Source organism: Puma concolor, chromosome A2 (genome assembly GCF_028749965.1).
Source record: "Puma concolor isolate L17-30 chromosome A2, mPumCon1.1.hap2, whole genome shotgun sequence".
NCBI classification, from domain to species: domain Eukaryota; kingdom Metazoa; phylum Chordata; class Mammalia; order Carnivora; family Felidae; genus Puma; species Puma concolor.
This window is the reverse complement of record NC_141668.1, coordinates 168,765,700-168,785,046: the sequence shown is the minus strand read 5'-3', so window position 1 is coordinate 168,785,046 and position 19,347 is coordinate 168,765,700. Positions and strand designations below refer to the sequence as shown.

At 56.6% G+C, this 19,347-nt stretch overlaps 1 protein-coding gene across 1 annotated transcript in view; it reads left to right on the top strand.

Moving 5' to 3' along the window:
* The first annotated feature begins 6 nt into the window (after positions 1-6).
* The window catches only part of UHRF1 (ubiquitin like with PHD and ring finger domains 1), a 33,422-nt gene continuing 14,081 nt past the window's right edge, over positions 7-19,347 (top strand). Inside the window, exons 1-6 of the mRNA XM_086699405.1 lie at positions 7-159; positions 8,329-8,592; positions 9,345-9,505; positions 12,902-13,117; positions 18,560-18,660; positions 18,779-18,965. Of these exons, the coding sequence (XP_086555531.1) occupies positions 7-159; positions 8,329-8,592; positions 9,345-9,505; positions 12,902-13,117; positions 18,560-18,660; positions 18,779-18,965 (1,082 nt within the window). The remainder of the gene's footprint in view (positions 160-8,328; positions 8,593-9,344; positions 9,506-12,901; positions 13,118-18,559; positions 18,661-18,778; positions 18,966-19,347) is intronic.

Sequence of the window (19,347 nt, the reverse complement as noted above, 5' to 3'; positions counted from 1 at the left end):
GACGCCATGTGGATCCAGGTTCGCACCATGGACGGCAAGGTGGCCCACACTGTGGACTCGCTGTCCAGGCTGACCAAGGTGGAGGAGCTGAGGAGGAAGATCCAGGGGCTGTTCCACGTGGAGCCAGGCCTGCAGAGGCTTTTCTACAGGGGCAAGCAGGTAAACCCGCCCCGCCGGCTGCCGCCCGCCCAGCACCTTTGTTCTTGCCTGGTCCAGGCGTAGTACATATACTCTCCCCGCCCCTCGTCCGGTCCCGCTTCACGTCTCCACAGAAACCTCAAATGCCTGAGCCAGGAACAAAGGCTCCACTCGCAGATCGACATACCGGGCAGGAAGCTGGCACTCCAGTCCGTAGCGTTTGGGCTTTTAACTCTGCCTGCCCGGTTTTTTGAAGCTCCCCTCCCAATGATTTCTAGAGAAAGAAGTTGGAGGTGGCCAATGGAGGACGGATGAATTTCGAGGAAGAGCCTCGAATCGCTTACTCAGACACTGGGATGGAGGGGAGCAGGTTTTTTCTTTGAAACACACGCTGCTGGCCCACGGCCTGTACCTATTTAGAGTTTGACCCCACAGAATCTGTTTTCTGGAAATTTGGATCCGCTTGTTCAGAGTCCGGAGATGGCGCTTGCTCGCCAGGAATTTCCGCCGCTCTGGGCCCGCTGTGCAGAGCGAGCGGGACGTTGTGCTTTCCACGGGTCTGCGGGCCCCGCTTTTCCGTCTCCTTTCTTCTCGCTCTCTCCCTGGGCCCCTGGTGGCGTTTAAAATGGCCACCCTTGCTTTCCCAGCTGCCCACACTTGGGACGCTTTCTCCAGGGGCAGCAGGGGGGTTTCCGTTTTTGTCGCTATCTCTGGGGAGATGGCACGTCCTGTGAGTGGGATTTCCCTGGGCGTGGGATAAGATAGCACGACACCAAGCGCCAGTCCCATCTGCAGGGGCCATCGCAGAGTTGGGTGCGCGGTAGGGACAGCGGTGTAGCGACTGTACCGGATTAAAAGTCTTCAGTTGGGGTGCGCGTGCCTGACTTTGTTGTTGCATTTGAAGTGGGTACTGCCGCCATCTGGTGTCTCGATTGAGAAATCAACACTGCGCCTGGCCCGCCAGGATTTTTGGGGGCTGGGAGGATCCAGCGTGCTTACCACGAAATGAGACCTGATGATTAATTTCTTGGGCTTGTGGTGCCCTTGGGAGACCTTTCACCTCCTTCCTGCGACAGGCAGGATGACTTCAATGTCTTAAGAATCTGAGTTAGCCCGCCCTGCCTGGGGAGGGGAAGCCGGTCCCGCGAACTGGGGGCTTTGACTGTTTGGTCGCCTGCGACTTCGAAAAAAGGCAGGGCTGTGAGTAACCTCTGCCGAGGTGCTGTCTTCCGCCTCCAACAACGGCTCATTTCTGTGGCATCCAGGCTGACTTCTATTAGCCACTCAGTCTCTTCGTGGAGCGGAGTTTCTGAGAACCTCTGAAACAGGTCACAGTGTAATTCAGAGGTGGGCTGGATCCTGTCCTCAAGTTTGAATAGCTGTGAGCTTCTCCCAGGTGGCGCGTGTTACAGTTGTTACATTTCAAGCCTGCAGAAAAGTCACAAGAGCCATGAACACCTAAGCACCCACCCCTGGGCCTTCCCACGGACGCTTCTCTGCATTTGCGTCTCCATATTCGCGTCATTGCAGTTTGCTCTGCCCTCCTCTCTGTCCACCAAGCCACTGTATGTTTTGGAACTCGTTTCAAACTAAGTTGCAGACGCTAGTTCACGCTCTCTCTAAATAGTTGAGCACGCCTGTCATGAGAGTTCAATATCAGTTTGTGTGTGGTTGTGTGTGTGTGTGTTTTTTTTTAAGGTGGCATTTGTATACAGTGAGATAGACGCACCAAAAGCAGACGGACCCTTTGCAGTTTTGACCAATGTCTACGCCCACGTAATCAAACCCCCATCACCCTTCATTCGTAATGTGATATCTGATCCACACAGAAGTCCTTACAACTCCTGTGTAAGTTATAAAGCGGGACGCTAACACGAACACCTGCAGGCGTTAGACACGTATGTTGTACCTTTAATTTTCAGGATGTCAGCGATGAGAGACGGGCCCCACTCGGCAGCTTTGTGAGGGAATGTGTCGTCACTTCTGGCTTCCGGATAAGGAAGCCGAGCCTGGAGCGTGATGCAACTTCCCCAAGGATGCAGGGCGAGGCCCTGGCCTGGCTGCCGGGAGGTGTGGACAGCGACGGGGTGGGGGGGGGGGGGGAGGACGGGGACAAAGGCCTATATAGCAGCACCTCAGTGAGTCAAGTCTGCAAACAGACCAAGCTAACAGGTGATAGAAAGCTGTGCAGTTTCCAGTGGGGGCAAGAGGCTGTTTCCACAGAATGTTCTAGAGTCTTTGTAATCCTTCCTCGCCCCCCCCCCCCAAAAGAAACATGTAGTAGTCCAAGGGCTGCAGGGAGGTTGATTGAGCCGATAAAGCAGAACCTAGCTGAGTCTTTCTCCAGGATATGGGAGGGTTTCGTGGCCGGGTTGTTTAGGCTGAATAGGTTGGCGGTTATGTCGCTTGATTGGCGGAAATGCAAGAAGGCGGAATGGGGGCAGGGACTCGGGCGGCAGGCCCAGCCTGGGCAAGGGCGAGAGGCATCTGGCGCCCTTTTTTTTTTTTTGGCTGCCCATGAAAATGACAATGGCTGTCCTTCGTGGTGACTTGAGCTCAGGTGCAGTGCTGTGCTCTTCACATAATCTCCCCACGTTCCCTGCCCAAGGAAGTGGGTGTCGTGCGGCCTGGTGAGAAAGCAGGGCGGTCATGGCCAGGTCCGGCCGGTTAGCGGTAAAGGTGCAATGAATCCGTGGGCTCTGGGTTTCTCCCCCTTGGCCTTGCTGACGCCGGGGGGGGGGGGGGGGGGGGGGGGGGGGCGGCTCGTTCCCTGCATTTGCCGCCACTTGGGAAGTACTGATTTAGTAGATAATTTACTTTAGGAAAACAGCTAAATCGGCCTCACGGGCCTCAAAAGCTGTGCTAAGGACAGTCTGAAGGATCAGTCTGAATGGCGCCCTGAGAACAGCCTTGCGAGGGTCATTCGTGTCCTCGCACCCCACCAGCTCAAATTGGCTCTTCCTGAACGCTGTCCCCGATTTCCTGAAGGGCAGAGTCAGAGTCGGGCAGCAGAGTCCTGCCCTTCAGCCTGTTCGAGGCAGGGTCCCCCCCCTCCCCCCAGCTCCCAGCTGGAGGGCATTCCCGCTAAGCCAGGTCAGCAAACCCCTTATGTAAATATTTGTCTCTGTGAGGACTGCTCGCCCCTGCCCTGGGAGATAGTATGCAAATGAATGGGCGTGTCTCAGGAGGAGCCCAATAAAACTTTATTTACAAAAACAGGTGCAGGCTAGACTGTCACACTGGCTGTAGCCTGCCAGTTACACCCCTTCCCGCCTCCATTCGGGGTCCAGGGTTTCTGTCAGGAACAGCATTGCCGCGGAATGTACTAGAACAGGTCCCCTAGGACACCGTGTTGCAGAGAGGTTTTCCCGGGGAGGGGTGCGCAAACTGTGTGGTCTCAGGAGTCCCTTGGACCCTGTTGAAGACCCCACGGAGCTACTGGTGATGAGGAGGGGTCGTGTGTGGCCTTGAGGTGCTCATCTGCTGTCCTTGCTCTCCCCGCTGAACCGGGGAGCCCTGTCCCCTCTGCCGCATCTGGGCTCCGGCTTCACGTGTTTTCTTCTCTCCCATCTCTGTCCGTGTGTCCTGTCTGCATGTCGGGTTGCTGCAGAGCCTGGAGGCCAAGCAGGGCAGGTGAGGGGCCAGGGCTGCGCTCCCGGGAAGGGCTGCAGAGCAGTTTCCTGCTTCCTCCCTCTCCCAGCTCACCCACAGTCCCGGTCAGTGCTCCCTTCCCTCCTCCAGCTGTGGGTCCAGCTGTGGGTCCAGCTGTGGGTCCCTCCCTCTTGGTATGAGGCTCAAGGCCCACGGTAAGCCCCTTCTGGCGTCTGTCGCCCCCACCTCTCGCTGAAATGGCTGCTCCGAGCAGACTGAAGAACCACATCTTGTCAGGCCCTGGGGCGTGTATTTCCTGACCTCTCGTGCCTCTGGGCAGCACCCTGCACCCTGAAAAGTAGCCCTTGAGATTGTCATGAGGGGGCAGAGAGTGGGCAGCAGTGGTAGGCGTGGCAAGTTTTTAATCCCAGTTTCCAACGGGAACCAGCGTGTTTAGATGTCAAATCGCGTACGTGTTTATTTCGCCCTTGCACGGCATGCGTGGCCGAAAATTCCAAATGTCCAGGAAGCATACTTGGATTAAAAAAGAAAGACAGTGGCGCCTGGGTGGCTTGGCTGGGTGTCTGAGTCTTGTTGGCTTAGGTCCTGCTCTCACGGTTGTGGGATCGAGCCCCAAGTTAGGCTCTATGCTGTCAGTGTGGAGCCTGCTTGAGATTCTCTCTCTCTCCCTCTCAGCCTCTTTGTCCTGCTTGCTTTTGCTCTCTCTCCCTCTAAAAAAAGAGAGAGAGAGAGACAGACAGACATAAATACTGTGGGTAGTTTTGCCTAGACCTGGATTGTCACTTATGGAATTATCGGCCCCAAACCAAGTTCGAGGGATTTTTCAGTGCAGAGTTTGGTTCCACGAGATGTTGACTTCAAGTTTAATTTTAACGTTAGGACTGCTACCATGAGGTGCAGATCACCTGTCGTTCGGCTTCTGTACTTTTTATTCATGCCATTAGCCTCCGCTGGAACTTTAGGATCCCCCCCTTTTTTTTTCTTTTTTTGCCATTTTATTTTTAAGTAATCTCTATATCCAGTGTGGGGCTCAAACTCACAACCCTGAGATCAAGAGTCGCACGCTCCACCCACTGAGCTGGCCAGAGGCTCTGGAATTTTAGGATCTTGAAAATGAATCCAAACGTGGAATGTTCCAGCACCTGATGCCGAACACGTTGGCATGAGGCAGGCCTGGGCCCAGCCTCTCTGCCCCATGGTTCCTGAACAGAACGTTTGTGCACAGCTTTGGGCAGGCAAGGTGGAGGGAGAGGGGCACACAACGCATACCTTCTCTTACAGCAGATACTTGCGCAAGCTTCCTGCGGACTGCGGGGGCCCTGCTGGAAGGTTCCAGAAGTGGCCTCAGGAAGCAGCCAGACCAGCTTGTGAATTATGCGCCCTGCCACCCCCCGCCTGCAGCCCGAATGCCCCTTTCCCTGTCCTATTTGTGCCTCTGTCTCTGTCCTTGCTCCTGCACGGTCAGGGCTTCCTGACCCCTTGTGGACCCTCGGGGCCCGGTTGTGCTCTCCCTGGTTCCAGCTCTCTCCCACCGGCTCTCCCTTGTCCGGAGCCCAGCATGAGGCTTGATCTCATGGCTGTGAGGACATGACCTGGATCTTAGGTTCTCTGCACCATTAAAAGGAAGGTTCAGAGATTTCTAGTACACCTTGCCTCCCACGTACACCCCCCCCCCCCGCCAGCTGTCGGCATCCCTGCTAGGGTGACATGTCTGTTACGTTCAACGCATGGGTGACGTCAGGGTTCTTTCCTGGCGTGCGTTCTGCGGGTTTGGACAGGTGTGGCGATACGTACCCGCCACTGTGGATCAGAGGGGCCTCGCTGCCCTGAAATTGAACTTGGTGTCACACCTGCTCAGTCCCTCCTCCCCCAGCCCCTGCTGTCTCCGTGGCTTTGCCTTTTCCACAGTGTGCCAGAGCTGGAATCATACAGTACCCGCCTTTCTTGGACTCCCTTTCTCCCTTAAAAAAAAGCACAAGTAAATAAATGACAGCTTTATTGAGATGTGATTCACGTACCACACCGTTCACCCCCTAAAGTGCACAGTCTAGTGCTTTTGACTATATTCACAGCATGGTGCATCCGTCACCACAGTCAAGGTTAGAACATTCCAACGCCCCAGACAGAAGCCCCGTCCTTGGGTTGCCTGGGTGGCTCTGTCGGTTAGGCATTCGACTTCCACTCAGGTCATGATCTCACGGTTTGTGGGTTCGAGCCCCGCGTCGGGCTCTGTGCTGATAGTTCAGAGCCTGGAGCCAGCTTCGGATTCTGTCTCCCTCTCTCTGCCCCTCCCCCCCTCATTCTCGTTCTTTCTCTCAAAAATAAAAAACCTCCAAAAAAAAAAAAAAGAAGCCCCATCCCTACTAGCTGTCGCTCCTTCCCCCCCCTCCCCCCCGGCACCCAGGAGTCCCCTTCCTGTCCCTGGAGGAGCCTGTTCTGGACTCACACCCCGTGTGGACTCTCGTCTCTGGTTCCCTCTCTGAGCATCAGGTGTTCAGGGTCTGTCCGCGGGGCAGCGGGTGTGGGCGCCTCGCTCCTGCTCAGGCCGAGTGACGTGTTCGTGCGCGGCAGACACGTTGTGTGTATCCCCCGCCCCCCGTTGATGGACGCTGGGCTGTTTCCGCCCTGAGGCTGCTGTGAGCCTGGCGGTGCATATGGGTGTGCAGGTTGACCAGTCTGGTCTCTTCCTTCCCATCTGTGTCCCCTGTACGCATTGTCCTGTGCTGGCCCTGTGATGGAGGGCCGGCATCATGTCTCCCTGACCCTGGCCTTCCCGTGGCACGTGGGCAGGGCTGGGAACATCGGAGGCTGCACCCTCGTGCCAGGTGAACAGGTGGGGGGAGCGGGGTCGCGGAATTCCCTGTGGCCGTAGGCAAGCGTTAATGTGTCCAGGTGCATCCTCCCGGGGGAGCGGGGTGATCATTCATCAGATTCTCCGGCCTGTGACCAGTAAAGAAAAGACTAGCAGCCAGTGCAGCAGGGGCTTTGGGCCCTGAGCCGCGCTTTGGTGTGAGACATCGCCCGCCACCTGGCCTTGGAACCACCACTTCCGGCACATCGGGAAGGAAGGAAAGAAAGTTGATTCGTGTCTGCTGTCCTTTCTCTCCTTCTTCTTCTTTAGGACACTGCCTCTGAACCTGCGAGTTCTGCCCTCAGGGCACGGTGGGCGGTGTCTGGGGACGTCTGTGGTCGGCAGGGAGCGTGTGGGGTCGGGACTGCCGCTCCCCCGTGGTGCCCAGGAGGGTCCTGCAGGGAACAGTCCGGCCCCATGTGTCCGCAGTGCAGAAACCTGCCTTGGGGCATCGGGATAGTCCTAGATGCACTGAGGGTCCTTGCTGGGAGCTGGCGGAGCGCCCCGGGACAGTTTCTAGCAAAAGACAACTCCTTGGCCTTTTGAGCCACCGGGATGCGGCTCAGAAGGTAAAACTCCTTCACGCGCCCTTGCCGGGACGCGCCCAGGGTGGCCCACGGGAGTTGGCTGGCAGGGAGGGTTTGCTAGCAGGGACTCCGGTGGGCAGAGGGGCCGAGCGAGAGCCAGAGCCTCCAAAGGGACTGGTGACTGTTGGGTGTGTGCATCGGTGCATCTAGGACAGGGTCTCCTCAGCACCGGGGACACGGGGGCTGGGTCGCTCCCTGTTGTGGGGGCCTCCCCGGCCCCGCCCGCTCATGCTGGGAGCACCCCGGTTGTGACAACCGAAACGATCCCAGGTCTCGTCGAGTGTCCCCTGGGGACAGGATCACCCTGAGCGAGACCCCCTTGGTTAGGGGGTTCCATTCACCCCCAGGAGTCTCTGCGTTCTGTAACAGCCTGACCTTCTGATGTCCTGGGACGCTGCACACATTTAAATTTTTTTTTTTTTTTTCAACGTTTATTTATTTTTGGGACAGAGAGAGACAGAGCTTGAACGGGCGAGGGGCAGAGAGAGAGGGAGACACAGAATCGGAAACAGGCTCCAGGCTCTGAGCCATCAGCCCAGAGCCCGACGCGGGGCTCGAACTCACAGACTGCGAGATCGTGACCTGGCTGAAGTCGGACGCTTAACCGACTGCGCCACCCAGGCGCCCCCGAAAGACAGAATATTAAGAAAACCTCCCTGGGGCTCCTGGGTGGCTCGGTCGGTTAACCACCCGACCCGTGATTTCAGCTCAGGTCGTGATCTCACGGTTCGTGAGTTCGAGCCCCGCCTTGGGCTCTGCGCTGATGGTCCAGAGCCTGCTTGGGAGTCTCTCTCTCTCCTCTCTCCCTGCCTCTCTCCGGCTCCCTCTCTCATAATAAATAAACGTTCAGAAAGAAAGAAAGAAAACCTCTCCTGACATGGGAGGTTATGCTGTGTGTTCACGGAATGTTCGCCGTATGACACAGGGAATCTCTTTGGAGGCGTAAGGGCCCCGAGGGAAGGCGTGACAGCGTGCACCCCCCGGGAGTTGTTAGGTCGTGTCGTCCCGTAACCTCAGCTAGATCCTGGCCTCCGCGAGGGCAGGTGGGGCACTGTGCTCGTGGCGGAGTCCTGCCTGGCACCGGGAGGGCGAGGGCAGGTGTCTGGCGGGCCGGTGACCTTGGCCTCCGTGTCTCTGCAGATGGAGGACGGCCACACTCTCTTCGACTATGACGTCCGCCTGAACGACACCATCCAGCTCCTGGTCCGCCAAAGCCTGGTGCTCCCCCCCAGCGGCAGCAAGGAGAAAGACTCTGAACTGTCAGATACCGATTCTGGCTGCTGCCTGGGCCAGAGCGAGTCGGACAAGTCCTCCAACAGCGGCGAGGCGGCCTCGGAGGCGGACGGGAAGGCGGGCTTAGCGGATGAAGACGCGTGGGACGAGACGGAGCTGGGTCTGTACAAGGTGGGTCTCGCGCAGAAGGTTTGGGGCTGAGTGTGCTCCCCGCCCCCCGCCCGGCCAGTCTCTCCGCCCCCAGGCCGCCGGGCAGCCTGCCCCCCCTGCCCCTCCGCCCCTCCATCGTCCCTGGCTTCCCCGGCGCCCACCTGCGGTCCCAGGAGGGCGGGCAGGCTGCTCATTCCCTGGGCTGGGCCCCCGGTCCTGCTGTGAAAATCGCCAGCGGGTGGGCTCCTGGAGCATCCCTGTGGGAACAGAATATTCCAGCATTCCCTTGTGATCCTGCGTGGTGAGTGTTGTGTCCGGGTTGTGCGGGGGTCTTCTGTGCCCTTCCCAGGGGCCGCGAAACCCCTGAATTCGCTGCCACCCTTGAGGTCAGCCAGCGTCACGTAAAGATCTGGGTTCCCAGCTTATCTTGAGAGACGGGCGTTCTGGCCTCCCCGGGACTGCAAAGCAGAGGCGGTTCTGCCCCCAGGGGACACTTGGCGACACCCGGGGACGTCTGTGGCTGTCCCCACTCCGGGTGCTCCTGGCATCGGCAAGCGGGGGGCCGGGGATGCTGCTCAGTCCCCGACAGCACCTGGGACACCCCCGCCCGGAGGGCGACCGGGCCCCAATGGCGGCGGTGCCGCAGCCAAGGAATCCTGTGTGGGCGCTTGGGTCTGATCCCGGTCCCGAAGTCCCGGGCGCCCGAGAGCCTGCGGCGTCTGTGGTCGGCGTTGCCGATCGGACCAGTGTCCTCGGTTTCTCGCCCCTGGCAGGTCAACGACTATGTGGATGCTCGGGACACGAACATGGGGGCGTGGTTCGAGGCGCAGGTTGTCAGGGTGACCAGGAAGGCGCCTTCGCAAGACGAGCCCTGCAGCTCTACCTCCAGTGTGACGCCCGAAGACGACATCATTTACCACGTCAAATATGACGAGTGAGTGGCACCGAGGGTGGCCGGGCCGGGGCGTTGGCTCCGTGTATGTGGGGCCTGGAGGTTGGCACCACCCACGCCAGCAAACCACACAGGAGGCCACCCCTCGAGGAGCCACGTCTCGGGGACCCACAGCCAGGCGGACCCCCTCCTCCTCGGGTCATCTAGTTGGAAAGGTGCCCCGCCCACCCCGCTTCCTGTTTTATTCTGTTCGTGCCTTGTGTCGCCACCGCATGAACCGGTTCCCGGCTCTCTCGTCTGTCCCTCACCGGAGTGCACAAGTACTTAGTGAGCGCTTACTGTGTGCGAGGCACGGGGAGTCCCCGTCTGTCACGGAGAGGACCTCGGATGTGCTCCTCGGGTGTCTTGAGTGGCCGTCACGAGACCGCACAGGCTGGACGGCTACATGTCACAGTTCTGGAGGCTGCAGATCCCCAGATCACGGGGCTGGCAGGGTCTTCCTGGCTTTTGGATGGCCACCTTCCCACTGTGTCCTCAGGCGGCCGGTCCTTTGTGGGGCCAAGAGAGAGCCCTGGTGTCTCCTTCTCGAAGGACTCCAGTCCCGTCGGACTAGAGCCCCACCTTTATGGCCTCTCTTAACGCTGCTCCCCTCACTGGAGACCCCACCTCCACGTGCAGTCACATCAGGGCTTAGGGCTCCGACCTGGGGACTTTGGGGGACATGCCTCCTTCTGTAACAGAGGGCGTGTGCCTCCCCAGGGAGTTTACATTCCGGGGGGGGGGGTGGTGTAGGGGCCCCATCGGCTTCCCTGCCGGTTTCTGGCACATCCTCCCTTCACTCTGCAAAAACCCACTGGGAGAGTTGGAGGAAGGAGTCCGTCCCTGCAGGACCCGCGGCCTCTCGGAGGGGGTTACACACTGCGGCCTTCGGGCCGCGTCCCCAGCCCTGTGCCGCCCGGATTTGTGAAGAAAGCTTTATCAGAGCACATCAACGCCCGTTTCTTTATATATTGGCTGTGGCTGTTTTGCTTGTGTAGAGTTGGGTAGTTATAAACCTTAGAACATTCACTGTCTGACCCTCGGGGAAAGTTGGGCAACCCTCGTTCTCGAACGTCTGCTGGAGAAAAGGGGGCACGAGGCGCTGCGGGCGGTCGTGATGGGTCTAGGGATTCCCCTTCGGCTGAGGTGTAACCTCGTTGTTGGTAGAATGTTTCTTTCAGCCCAATTACTTTATGCCTTATTCGAGGCTGCTACAATATTCTCGCATGTTGGGAATAATGCCTTCCTATTGTAACGAGGTAAGCCCCTCTCCATAAACCCCTCCCGGTAGAGGCACGGGGAGGCAGGCAGCAGTCTTTTGCCTCCACAGATGTCGTCTGTAGTAAGCCCTGGGGCGGGGGGTGCTGCCCCAGCAAAGTACGTGGCACTGCTGAGTGGCTTCTAGTAACAGGAGTTGGTGCTCTCCCCGCTCTGGACTCCAGAAGTCCACAATCAAAATCACGGGGCCGGCAGGGCGGCGCTCCCTCCGGAGGCTCTAGGGAAGGGTCCCTCTTTGCTTCTTAGAGCTTCTGGTGGCGGCTGGCAGTCCTTGGCCTGTGTCCGCGTCCCTCCAGTCTTTGGCTCTGTCTTCACGCGTCACTCTCCTGTCTGTCAAAGTTCCTCTTCTTGTTGTTTTGTTTTTTTCTTTTTTTTTTAATGTTTATTTACTTTTGAGAGAGAGAGAGAGACAGAATGCGAGTGGGGCAGGGGCAGAGACAGAGGGAGACGCAGAATCCGAAACAGGCCCCAGGCTCCAAGCTGTCAGCACAGAGCCCGACGCGGGGCTCGAACCCACAACCCGCGAGATCATGACCTGAGTGGAAGTCGGACGCTTAACCGACAGAGCCACCCAGGCGCCCCTGTTTTTAATTTTTTAATGTTTTATTTAGTTTTGAGAGAGACAGGGAGACAGAGCGTGAGCAGGGGAGGGGCAGAGAGAGAGACAGGGAGAGACAGGGAGAGAGAGGGAGACACAAAATCCCAGGCAGGCTCTAGGCTCTGAGCTGTCAGCACAGGGCTTGACACGGGGTTCGAACTCAAAAGTCACAAGATCAGGACCTGAGCCTAAGTTGGTTGCTTAACTGACTGAGCCATCCGGGTGCCCTCCCCCCCCCTTTTTCAAATGTTTGTTTATTTTTGAGAGAGAGAGAGAAAAACAGGAGCAGGGAGAGAGGGAGACACAGAATCCAAACGAGGCTCTGGGCTCCTAGCTGCCAGCACAGAGCCCGACGCGGGGCTCGAACCCACAAACCGTGAGATCGTGACCTGAGCTGAAGTCGGACGCTTACCTGACTGAGCCACCCAGGCGCCCTATTTTTTTTTTTTTTTTTTTTTTAATTTTAAATGTTTATTTATTTTTGAGGAGATGGGGGAAGTTGGGCAGAGAGAGAGGGAGACACAGAATCCAAAGCAGGCTCCAGGCTCAGAGCTGTCAGCACAGAGCCCGACGCAGGGCTCGAACCCACGAACGTGAGATCATGACCTGAGCCAAAGTTGGTTGCTTAACTGAGCCACCCAGGCGCCCCGTGTTGTATTTCCTCTTCTTAAATTTCTTTTTTTTCAATGTTTATTTATTTTTTTGGGACAGAGAGAGACAGAGCGTGAACGGGGGAGGGGCAGAGAGAGAGGGAGACACAGAATCGGAAACAGGCTCCAGGCTCCGAGCCATCAGCCCAGAGCCTGACGCGGGGCTCGAACTCACGGACCGCGAGATCGTGACCTGGTTGAAGTCGGACGCTTAACCGACTGCGCCACCCAGGCGCCCCTACCGGTGTCCTTATTAAGAAGAGGAAATACGGGGCGCCTGGGTGGCGCAGTCGGTTAAGCGTCCGACTTCAACCAGGTCACGATCTCGCGGTCCGTGAGTTCGAGCCCCGCGTCAGGCTCTGGGCTGATGGCTCGGAGCCTGGAGCCTGTTTCCGATTCTGTGTCTCCCTCTCTCTCTGCCCCTCCCCCGTTCACGCTCTGTCTCTCTCTGTCCCAAAAATAAATAAAAATGTTGAAAAAAAAAATTAAAAAAAAAAAAAGGACACCGGTCAATGCATTTAGGGTCCCCCCCCCAGTGCTGACCTCCTCTTAACTTGATGACATCTGCAGAGACCCTATTTCCAAGTGAGCTCTCTTTTCCAGGTACCAGGGATTACTACTCCCAACAAGTCTTTTTGGGGGACACACAGCTGAACCCACAACACCTTCTGTAATCGGGGTGTGTCTTCTCTGGCTGTGTATTTTCCATACCCGCCAAGGAGATTGTTGGGGAGGGGACTTCACAGGCCACCGTGATCAAAGTGACCCAAACCCATGCTGGCACAGCCTTTTCTGCGTCGGCTTCTATCTCCTTCCCCGGGGAGTGAAGTCGGGTGTTCCCCCCGGGATCTGAGCATGGGGTTTTCCTCCTAGCTACCCGGAGAATGGAGTGGTCCAGATGAGTCCCCGCGACGTGCGGGCCCGTGCCCGAACCATTCTGCAGTGGCAGGAGATAGAGGTCGGCCAGGTGGTCATGCTCAACTATAACCCCGACAACCCCAAGGAGCGTGGCTTCTGGTATGATGCGGAAATCCTGCGCAAGCGTGAGACGCGGACGGCACGGGAGCTGTATGCCAACGTCAGGCTCGGGTGAGTGACATGCCGGGCCCTGCGGCTGTCCGGCCGGCGCCGTCTGGGTGAGGCCCTCGGTCTCTGCCACACGCTCACTCGGGGGACCGTCTCTGAGCCCCGACAGTGGAGATTTCAAGTTGCCTTTCTCTCTTTTTTGTGCCGTTTTGAGTTTGGTGAATAGTCATAATCTCAAATGGGTCAAAGTCCGGACAGTACCGAAGGAATATTCTCCCTTCTTCTCTTTCCCTTGGTCACCCGCTTGTCCCTTCTGGAGACCTGTCCTCTTGTAACCTGCCAGGGATATTCTGCGCATAAGCAGGCATAGACACGCACAGAAGCAAAGCGCACGTAGGGATGTACTCCGCATCAGGGCTCGGCAAACTGCAGTCCACAGACCAGATCCGGCCGTCTGCCTGTTTCGGCAAATAAAGTTTTATTGGCACACAGCCACGCCCATCTCTTCAACGGTTATCTGTGGCTGCTTTGGTGTCACAAGGGCAGAGTTGATTAGTTGGGAAAGAGAGTGTGTGGCCTGCAAAGCCAAAAATAGTTACCGTCTGGCCCTTTGCAGGAAGTGTTTGCCAAGCCCTACCCTACCTTGCCTCTGTGTGTGTGTGTGTGTGTGTGTGTGTGTGTGTATGTGAGAGAGAGAGAGAGAGAGAGGGAAAATATATATAACGGAAAACTTACTATCTTAAACCTTCCCAAGCACACAGCTCAGGGGCATCAAACATACTTACACTGTTGTGTAGCTACTCCCACCATCTGTCTCCAGAACTTTCCATCTCCCCAAATTGAGACTCTGTCCCTATGAAACACTGACTGCCTGCCCCCTGCCCCACCCCTGGGTCCCACCATCTACTCTTTGTCTCTGTGGACGGGACTCTTCTAGGGACCTCCAGTGAGTGGGGTCACATAGGACGTGTCCTTCTGTGTCTGGTTTCTGTCACTGCGCACAGCGTCCTCCGGGTCCATCCACGTTGTAGCAGGTGTCAGGATTTCCTTCTTGTGGTTGAATAATATTCCATCATACGTATCATGTATACGTACACAAGTATTTGGGTAACAGTGTCCTGAGCACAGGCACGACAAGTGCAAAGGTCCTGGGGCAGGGCCATACCTGGCGCATTTGTAGTCTGGGGAGAAAGCCAGTGGGGTGGAGTGGAGGGAAAGAAGGTGGGAGGAACCAAGACTGTGGGAGCCTCCAGGCATCATGGAGAGGTACGGAACTGGTGTTCATTGTCTGTTGTGGCCAGCCATTGGAGCGTTTAAGCACAGGAGTGACACGCTTTCACCTACAGTTAAGAATCCTAGCTCTGGTGGCCGAGAGGGGAATGGACCGTAGGGGGCAGTGTGGGAGCAGGGACACCAGGGCAGAGGCTGATGCTGGCATTTAGGAGCAAGGTCCTGGGGCTCAGGCCAGGCTGCAGCTATGTCATTACTAACAAAGAACCAGTGTGTTATTTCATTGCTGGTCTCTGTTTTCTTGTTTTCTTTTTTTTAATGTTTGTTTTTGAGAGAGAAAGAGGGAGAGGGAGCGTGAGCAGGGGAGGGGCAGAGAGAGAGGCAGACACAGAATCAGAAGCAGGTTCCAGGCTCTGAGCTGTGAGCACAGAGCTTGACGTCGGGCTTGAACCCACCCCAGATCGTGACCTGAGCTGAAGTCGGGCGCTTAACCGACTGAGCCACCCGGGCGCCCCTATGTTTTCTTGTTTTCAATGTCATTGATTACTGCTTTCATCTTTTAAATTTGCTTCCTTCTTCTTTCTTTGGGTTCTCTTCCTTTTCTAGTTTCTTGAGGTAGCAACTTACACTATTGATCTGAGCCGTTTTCTTTCCTAACATCAGCACTCAGTGCTATACGTTTCCCTCTGAGCACTGCCTTAACTGCTTTCCACATATTTTGCTATGTTGTGTTTTTTCTTTTCACCATTCAAATTTTTTTTTTTTTTTTATTTCCTTTGAGACTCCCCCTTTGGCTCCTGGCTTCTTTAGAAGTATTGAGTTTCATTCCCAGGTATTCAGAGACTTTTGAGCTGTCCTTCTGTTGCTGATTTCTAACTGGACTTTATTGTGGTCAGAAAACATACTCTGTGTGATTTCACTTCCAAATATGTTGAGGTTTGTTTTATGGCCCCTGCTAGGGAGGGTCTAACTTGGTGAATATTCTGGGGTTCCTTAAAAAAAAGTATATTCTGTTGGTGGGCAGAATGTCCTCTTAAGTCTGTGAGAGTCTGTTCTCTGGTGGTGCTCACTACTGATCCTTGCTGCTTGTCTGTCTGGTTCTCCGTCAGGTGCCCCGTGCGGCCCTGCGACCAGAAGGCCCGAAGGCCTGCTCTCGCTGTGGGGTGTGTCTGCCTCTCTTGCACAGTTGGGAGGCTCTTGTCTGGTGCACACACCTTTAGGGCAGTTCCGTCCTCCTGGTCAAAGATCTTTCCGTTGTGTTAGTTTTCCTGGCTCCGCGGGGAGGGTATGACATACCTGCTTGGCTTTTGCAAGTTACCATTTGCATGCTGTGTCCTTTTCTTCCCTTTGACTTTTCAACCAATGTGGTTGAATTGGAAGCGACGTTCCCATACACAGGTTACAACTGGGTTGTTTTTTAATCCACTTTGCCATCTTGCCTCTTAATTGGCACGTTTAGACTATTCACGCTTCCGGTAATCATGCTGTGCTGGGACTTTGTTCCCTCTGTGTCCTCCGTTTCCCGTGGGTCACTTAAAACGTGTTACAGGATTCTGTGCAGATTTGCATGTGGTCTCCCGAGTGTATCGCTGTGCGTGGTTTTCCTAGTGGTTTCTCTGGATTTCACTGTAAACACGTGACATACTGGTGGTCACTTTTGCCACTTGGGGTGAAGAGTGGAAACCTGTCTTCGTTTCTGTCCCTTCATAGTCCCCGAGAAGCGGACGGTGTCAGGATCTGTGTTTCAGTCCTCCCCTATGGCCTTGAGGACGCGCACGGAGGCTAATCTGTCGTATGTGCCCACACTTGTGCCCTTTCTGTTTTTCTCTCCTCCTTGTGTTCCTCAGATGCCTTCCTGTATAATATCCTACCTGTCGGAGGAACTTCCTTCACCTTCCTGCAAGGGAGTGTCCACTAGCAATGGATTCTTGTCACTTACCTTCCTCTGACAATGCCACTGCCCCCAGCGTAGTGAGGTAACGCCCAGGCGTTGAGCCGTCGCATCCATGCGTCTCTTGGCGGGTTACTTCCGTAAGGTGACTCTTCCTAAGAAACTTAGTTGTAACAGTATCATCACAACGCAAAGATGAATCGCAATTTTTTTTCACTTTTTAACTGATTCACGTTAACTGGCCTCTATGCCTAACGCGGGGCTCGAGCCCACGACCCCAAGATCGAGGGTCACATGCTCCACCGCCTGAGCCAGCCCGGCGCCCCGGTCCTAATTTCTGAGTAACGTGTTCGGTCGTTGGTCCGTCTTCCAGCTATGTCCCCTTTTTTTCCTCGGCCATCCGTTTGGTCGGGATCTGTGTAACGTGCGTGGGCTTCGGTTAGGTTGCCGTGTATCGTTCAAGCTGCCGTTCCCTTTCAGTCTCCGGTCCTTTGCTGTCCCCCTTTCCTGGCCGGGCTCTCTGTTGCAGAAGCCGGGTTGTTTGTGCCAAAGCATCCCCGCAGCGGGGTTTTGCCTTGCGCATCTCCCAGCGCCACCTCCTACGCGCCTTTTCCCCCGGGCCTCCTGTGAACTGGTGGGGCGACCTGGGCCTATGTGGCCCAGGGCCGTGTCTGTGGCCACTCGTGCTGTCGAGCACCAAAACGTGGCCAGCACGAGCTGAGACGTGCCGGGAGTGTGAGACACACACGGGGCGTCAGGACTTCGTGCTGGAAAAGAACACCAAGTAGCTTGTTAACAGTGCCGTAACGGTCCTCACGGGTTGAAATAATATTCTGTGTACGTTGGGTTACATGGAACGCATTCCCATCAATTCCGTTGCTTTAAAAAAAAAATTTTTTTTTTTTAACATTTATTCGTTTTTTGAGAGACAGAGAGAGACAGTACGAGCAGGGGAAGGACAGAGAGAGAGGGAGACACAGAATCCGAAGCAGCTCCAGGCTCCGATCTGTCAGCACAGAGCCTGACGTGGGGCTTGAACCCACGGATAGAGAGATCATGCCCTGAACCAAAGTCAGATGCTCAACCGACTGAGCCACCCAGGCACCCCTTGCTTTTTTTTTTTTTTTTTTTTTAATGTTTATTTATTTTTGAGAGAGAGACAGAGCATGAGCGGGGGAGGGGCGGAGAGAGGGAGACAGAATCCAAAGCAGACTCCAGCTCTGAGCTGTCGGCACGGAGCCCAATGTGGGGCTTGAACTCGTGAACCACGAGATCATGACCTGAGCCGAAGTTGGACGCTCAACCAACTGAGCCACCAAGATGCCCCCGGTTCGTTGTTGTTGTTGTTGTTGTTTAAAGCTTATATATTTATTATTTTGAGAGAAAGAGTGCAAGTGGGGGAGGGGCAGAGAGAGAGGGAGAGAGAGAATCCCAAGCAGGCTCTGTACTGTCGGCACAGAGCCGGATGCAGGGCTTGAACTCATGAACCACAGGCTCCTGACCTGAGCCAAAGTGAGATGCTTAACCAACTGAGGCCCCAGGCACCCCAAGTTCCATCCGTTTTTACTTTTCCAGGATGGTTGTTAGCAAAGGTAGAATTCCACAGGTGGCCCATGTTGGTGACCACATTCGGTTGCCATTGGGGACGTTGTTGATGGAGTTGTTGGATTGATGCCTGGAGGTCATTGTTTTCTTTTAAATGTGTGTTTCATTTTGAGCGTGGAGCCTGATGTTTGATCTTGAGAACCGTGAGATTATGACATGAACTGGAATCAAGACTGGGACGCTTGGGGACGCCTGGGTGGCTCAACCGGTTGAGCATCTGACTTTGGTTCAGGGCATGATCTCACAGCTTGTGGGTTCGAGCCCTGCCTCGGGCTCTGTGCTGACAGCTCAGAGCCTGGAGCCCGCTTCGGATTCTGTGTCTCCCTCTCTCTCTGCCCCTCCCCTGCTCCTGCTCTGTCTCTGGAAAAAAAATAAAAGAGCCAGACGCTTAACTAAACCACCCTGGCGCCCCTCACTGGGGGTCCCTTTAAGCTATCAGAGTTTTCATAGTCTGAGATCAGGAAATTGAATCAGACTTTACCTGTAGGTTTTGTATGCCTAATTCCATCGGTCTTGCCTGCCGCAAGGTTAGACATTATTCTCTCAGACGCATCACGTGGTGAAACCCCGGTGTGCGTGTCGTTTTCGTCTGGTTTCTGAGCCAGTAGGACTTGACCTGGCGAGGGGAGGAGCTCCGTGGACGCTCGCGGCCCCCGTAGCATTCGGACCAGAGCTGCCCGTGCGCTCTGCGAGCCGCGTTAGGTGGCAGGGTCCCCGCCGAGGCCCCCGGGGCGGGTCGGCCAGCTGGAACGGTCTAACTAACGGCTTCTGCGTCGCAGGGACGATTCTCTCAATGACTGTCGGATCATCTTCGTGGACGAGGTGTTCAAGATCGAGCGCCCGGGCGAGGGGAGCCCCGTGGTGGAAAACCCGATGAGAAGTGCGTTCGGGTCCCGCCCCACCGTGTGTTCCGCGTCGGGCGTGGGGTGGGGGGCGGCTCCCGTCCCGACCGTGCCCGGCTGGCGCCGCCCGCGCTGAGCCCGCCGTCCCGTGCGCAGGGAAGAGCGGGCCCTCCTGCAGGCACTGCAGAGACGACGAGAACAAGGCCTGCCGCGTGTGCGCCTGCCACCTGTGCGGGGGCAAGCAGGACCCGGACAAGCAGCTCATGTGCGACGAGTGCGACATGGCCTTCCACACCTACTGCCTGCGCCCGCCCCTCAGCAGCATCCCCAAGGAGGACGAGTGGTGAGCGGGCGGGCCGGGGCTGGGGCGGGGGGGGCAGCGTCACGGCACGTCTGAAGCGCGGCCTCTCGGCCACCACGCTCGCGTCGACGCGGACGGGGCGGTCGGTGGCGACGGGCTCGGCTCCGGGCCGGGGACCCCCCCCCCCCTCCAACCTGTTCGGGCTCGTTGCCGCCGCTCCTCGTGGCTGTCGTTCGCACACCTCGCCCTCGCCGGGGTGGGGAAACCGAGCGCCCTCGCCGGGGTGGGGAAACCGAGTCCGCGGCCGCGAGCAGGTGCCCGTCGAGCGTCCCCGTGTGTGTCCCGTATCCCAGTCGGATTTGCCGACCTCGTCGGGAGGCCCGGGGAATTCCCGTGGGGGAGGGACGAGCGTCTGCCGTCCAGT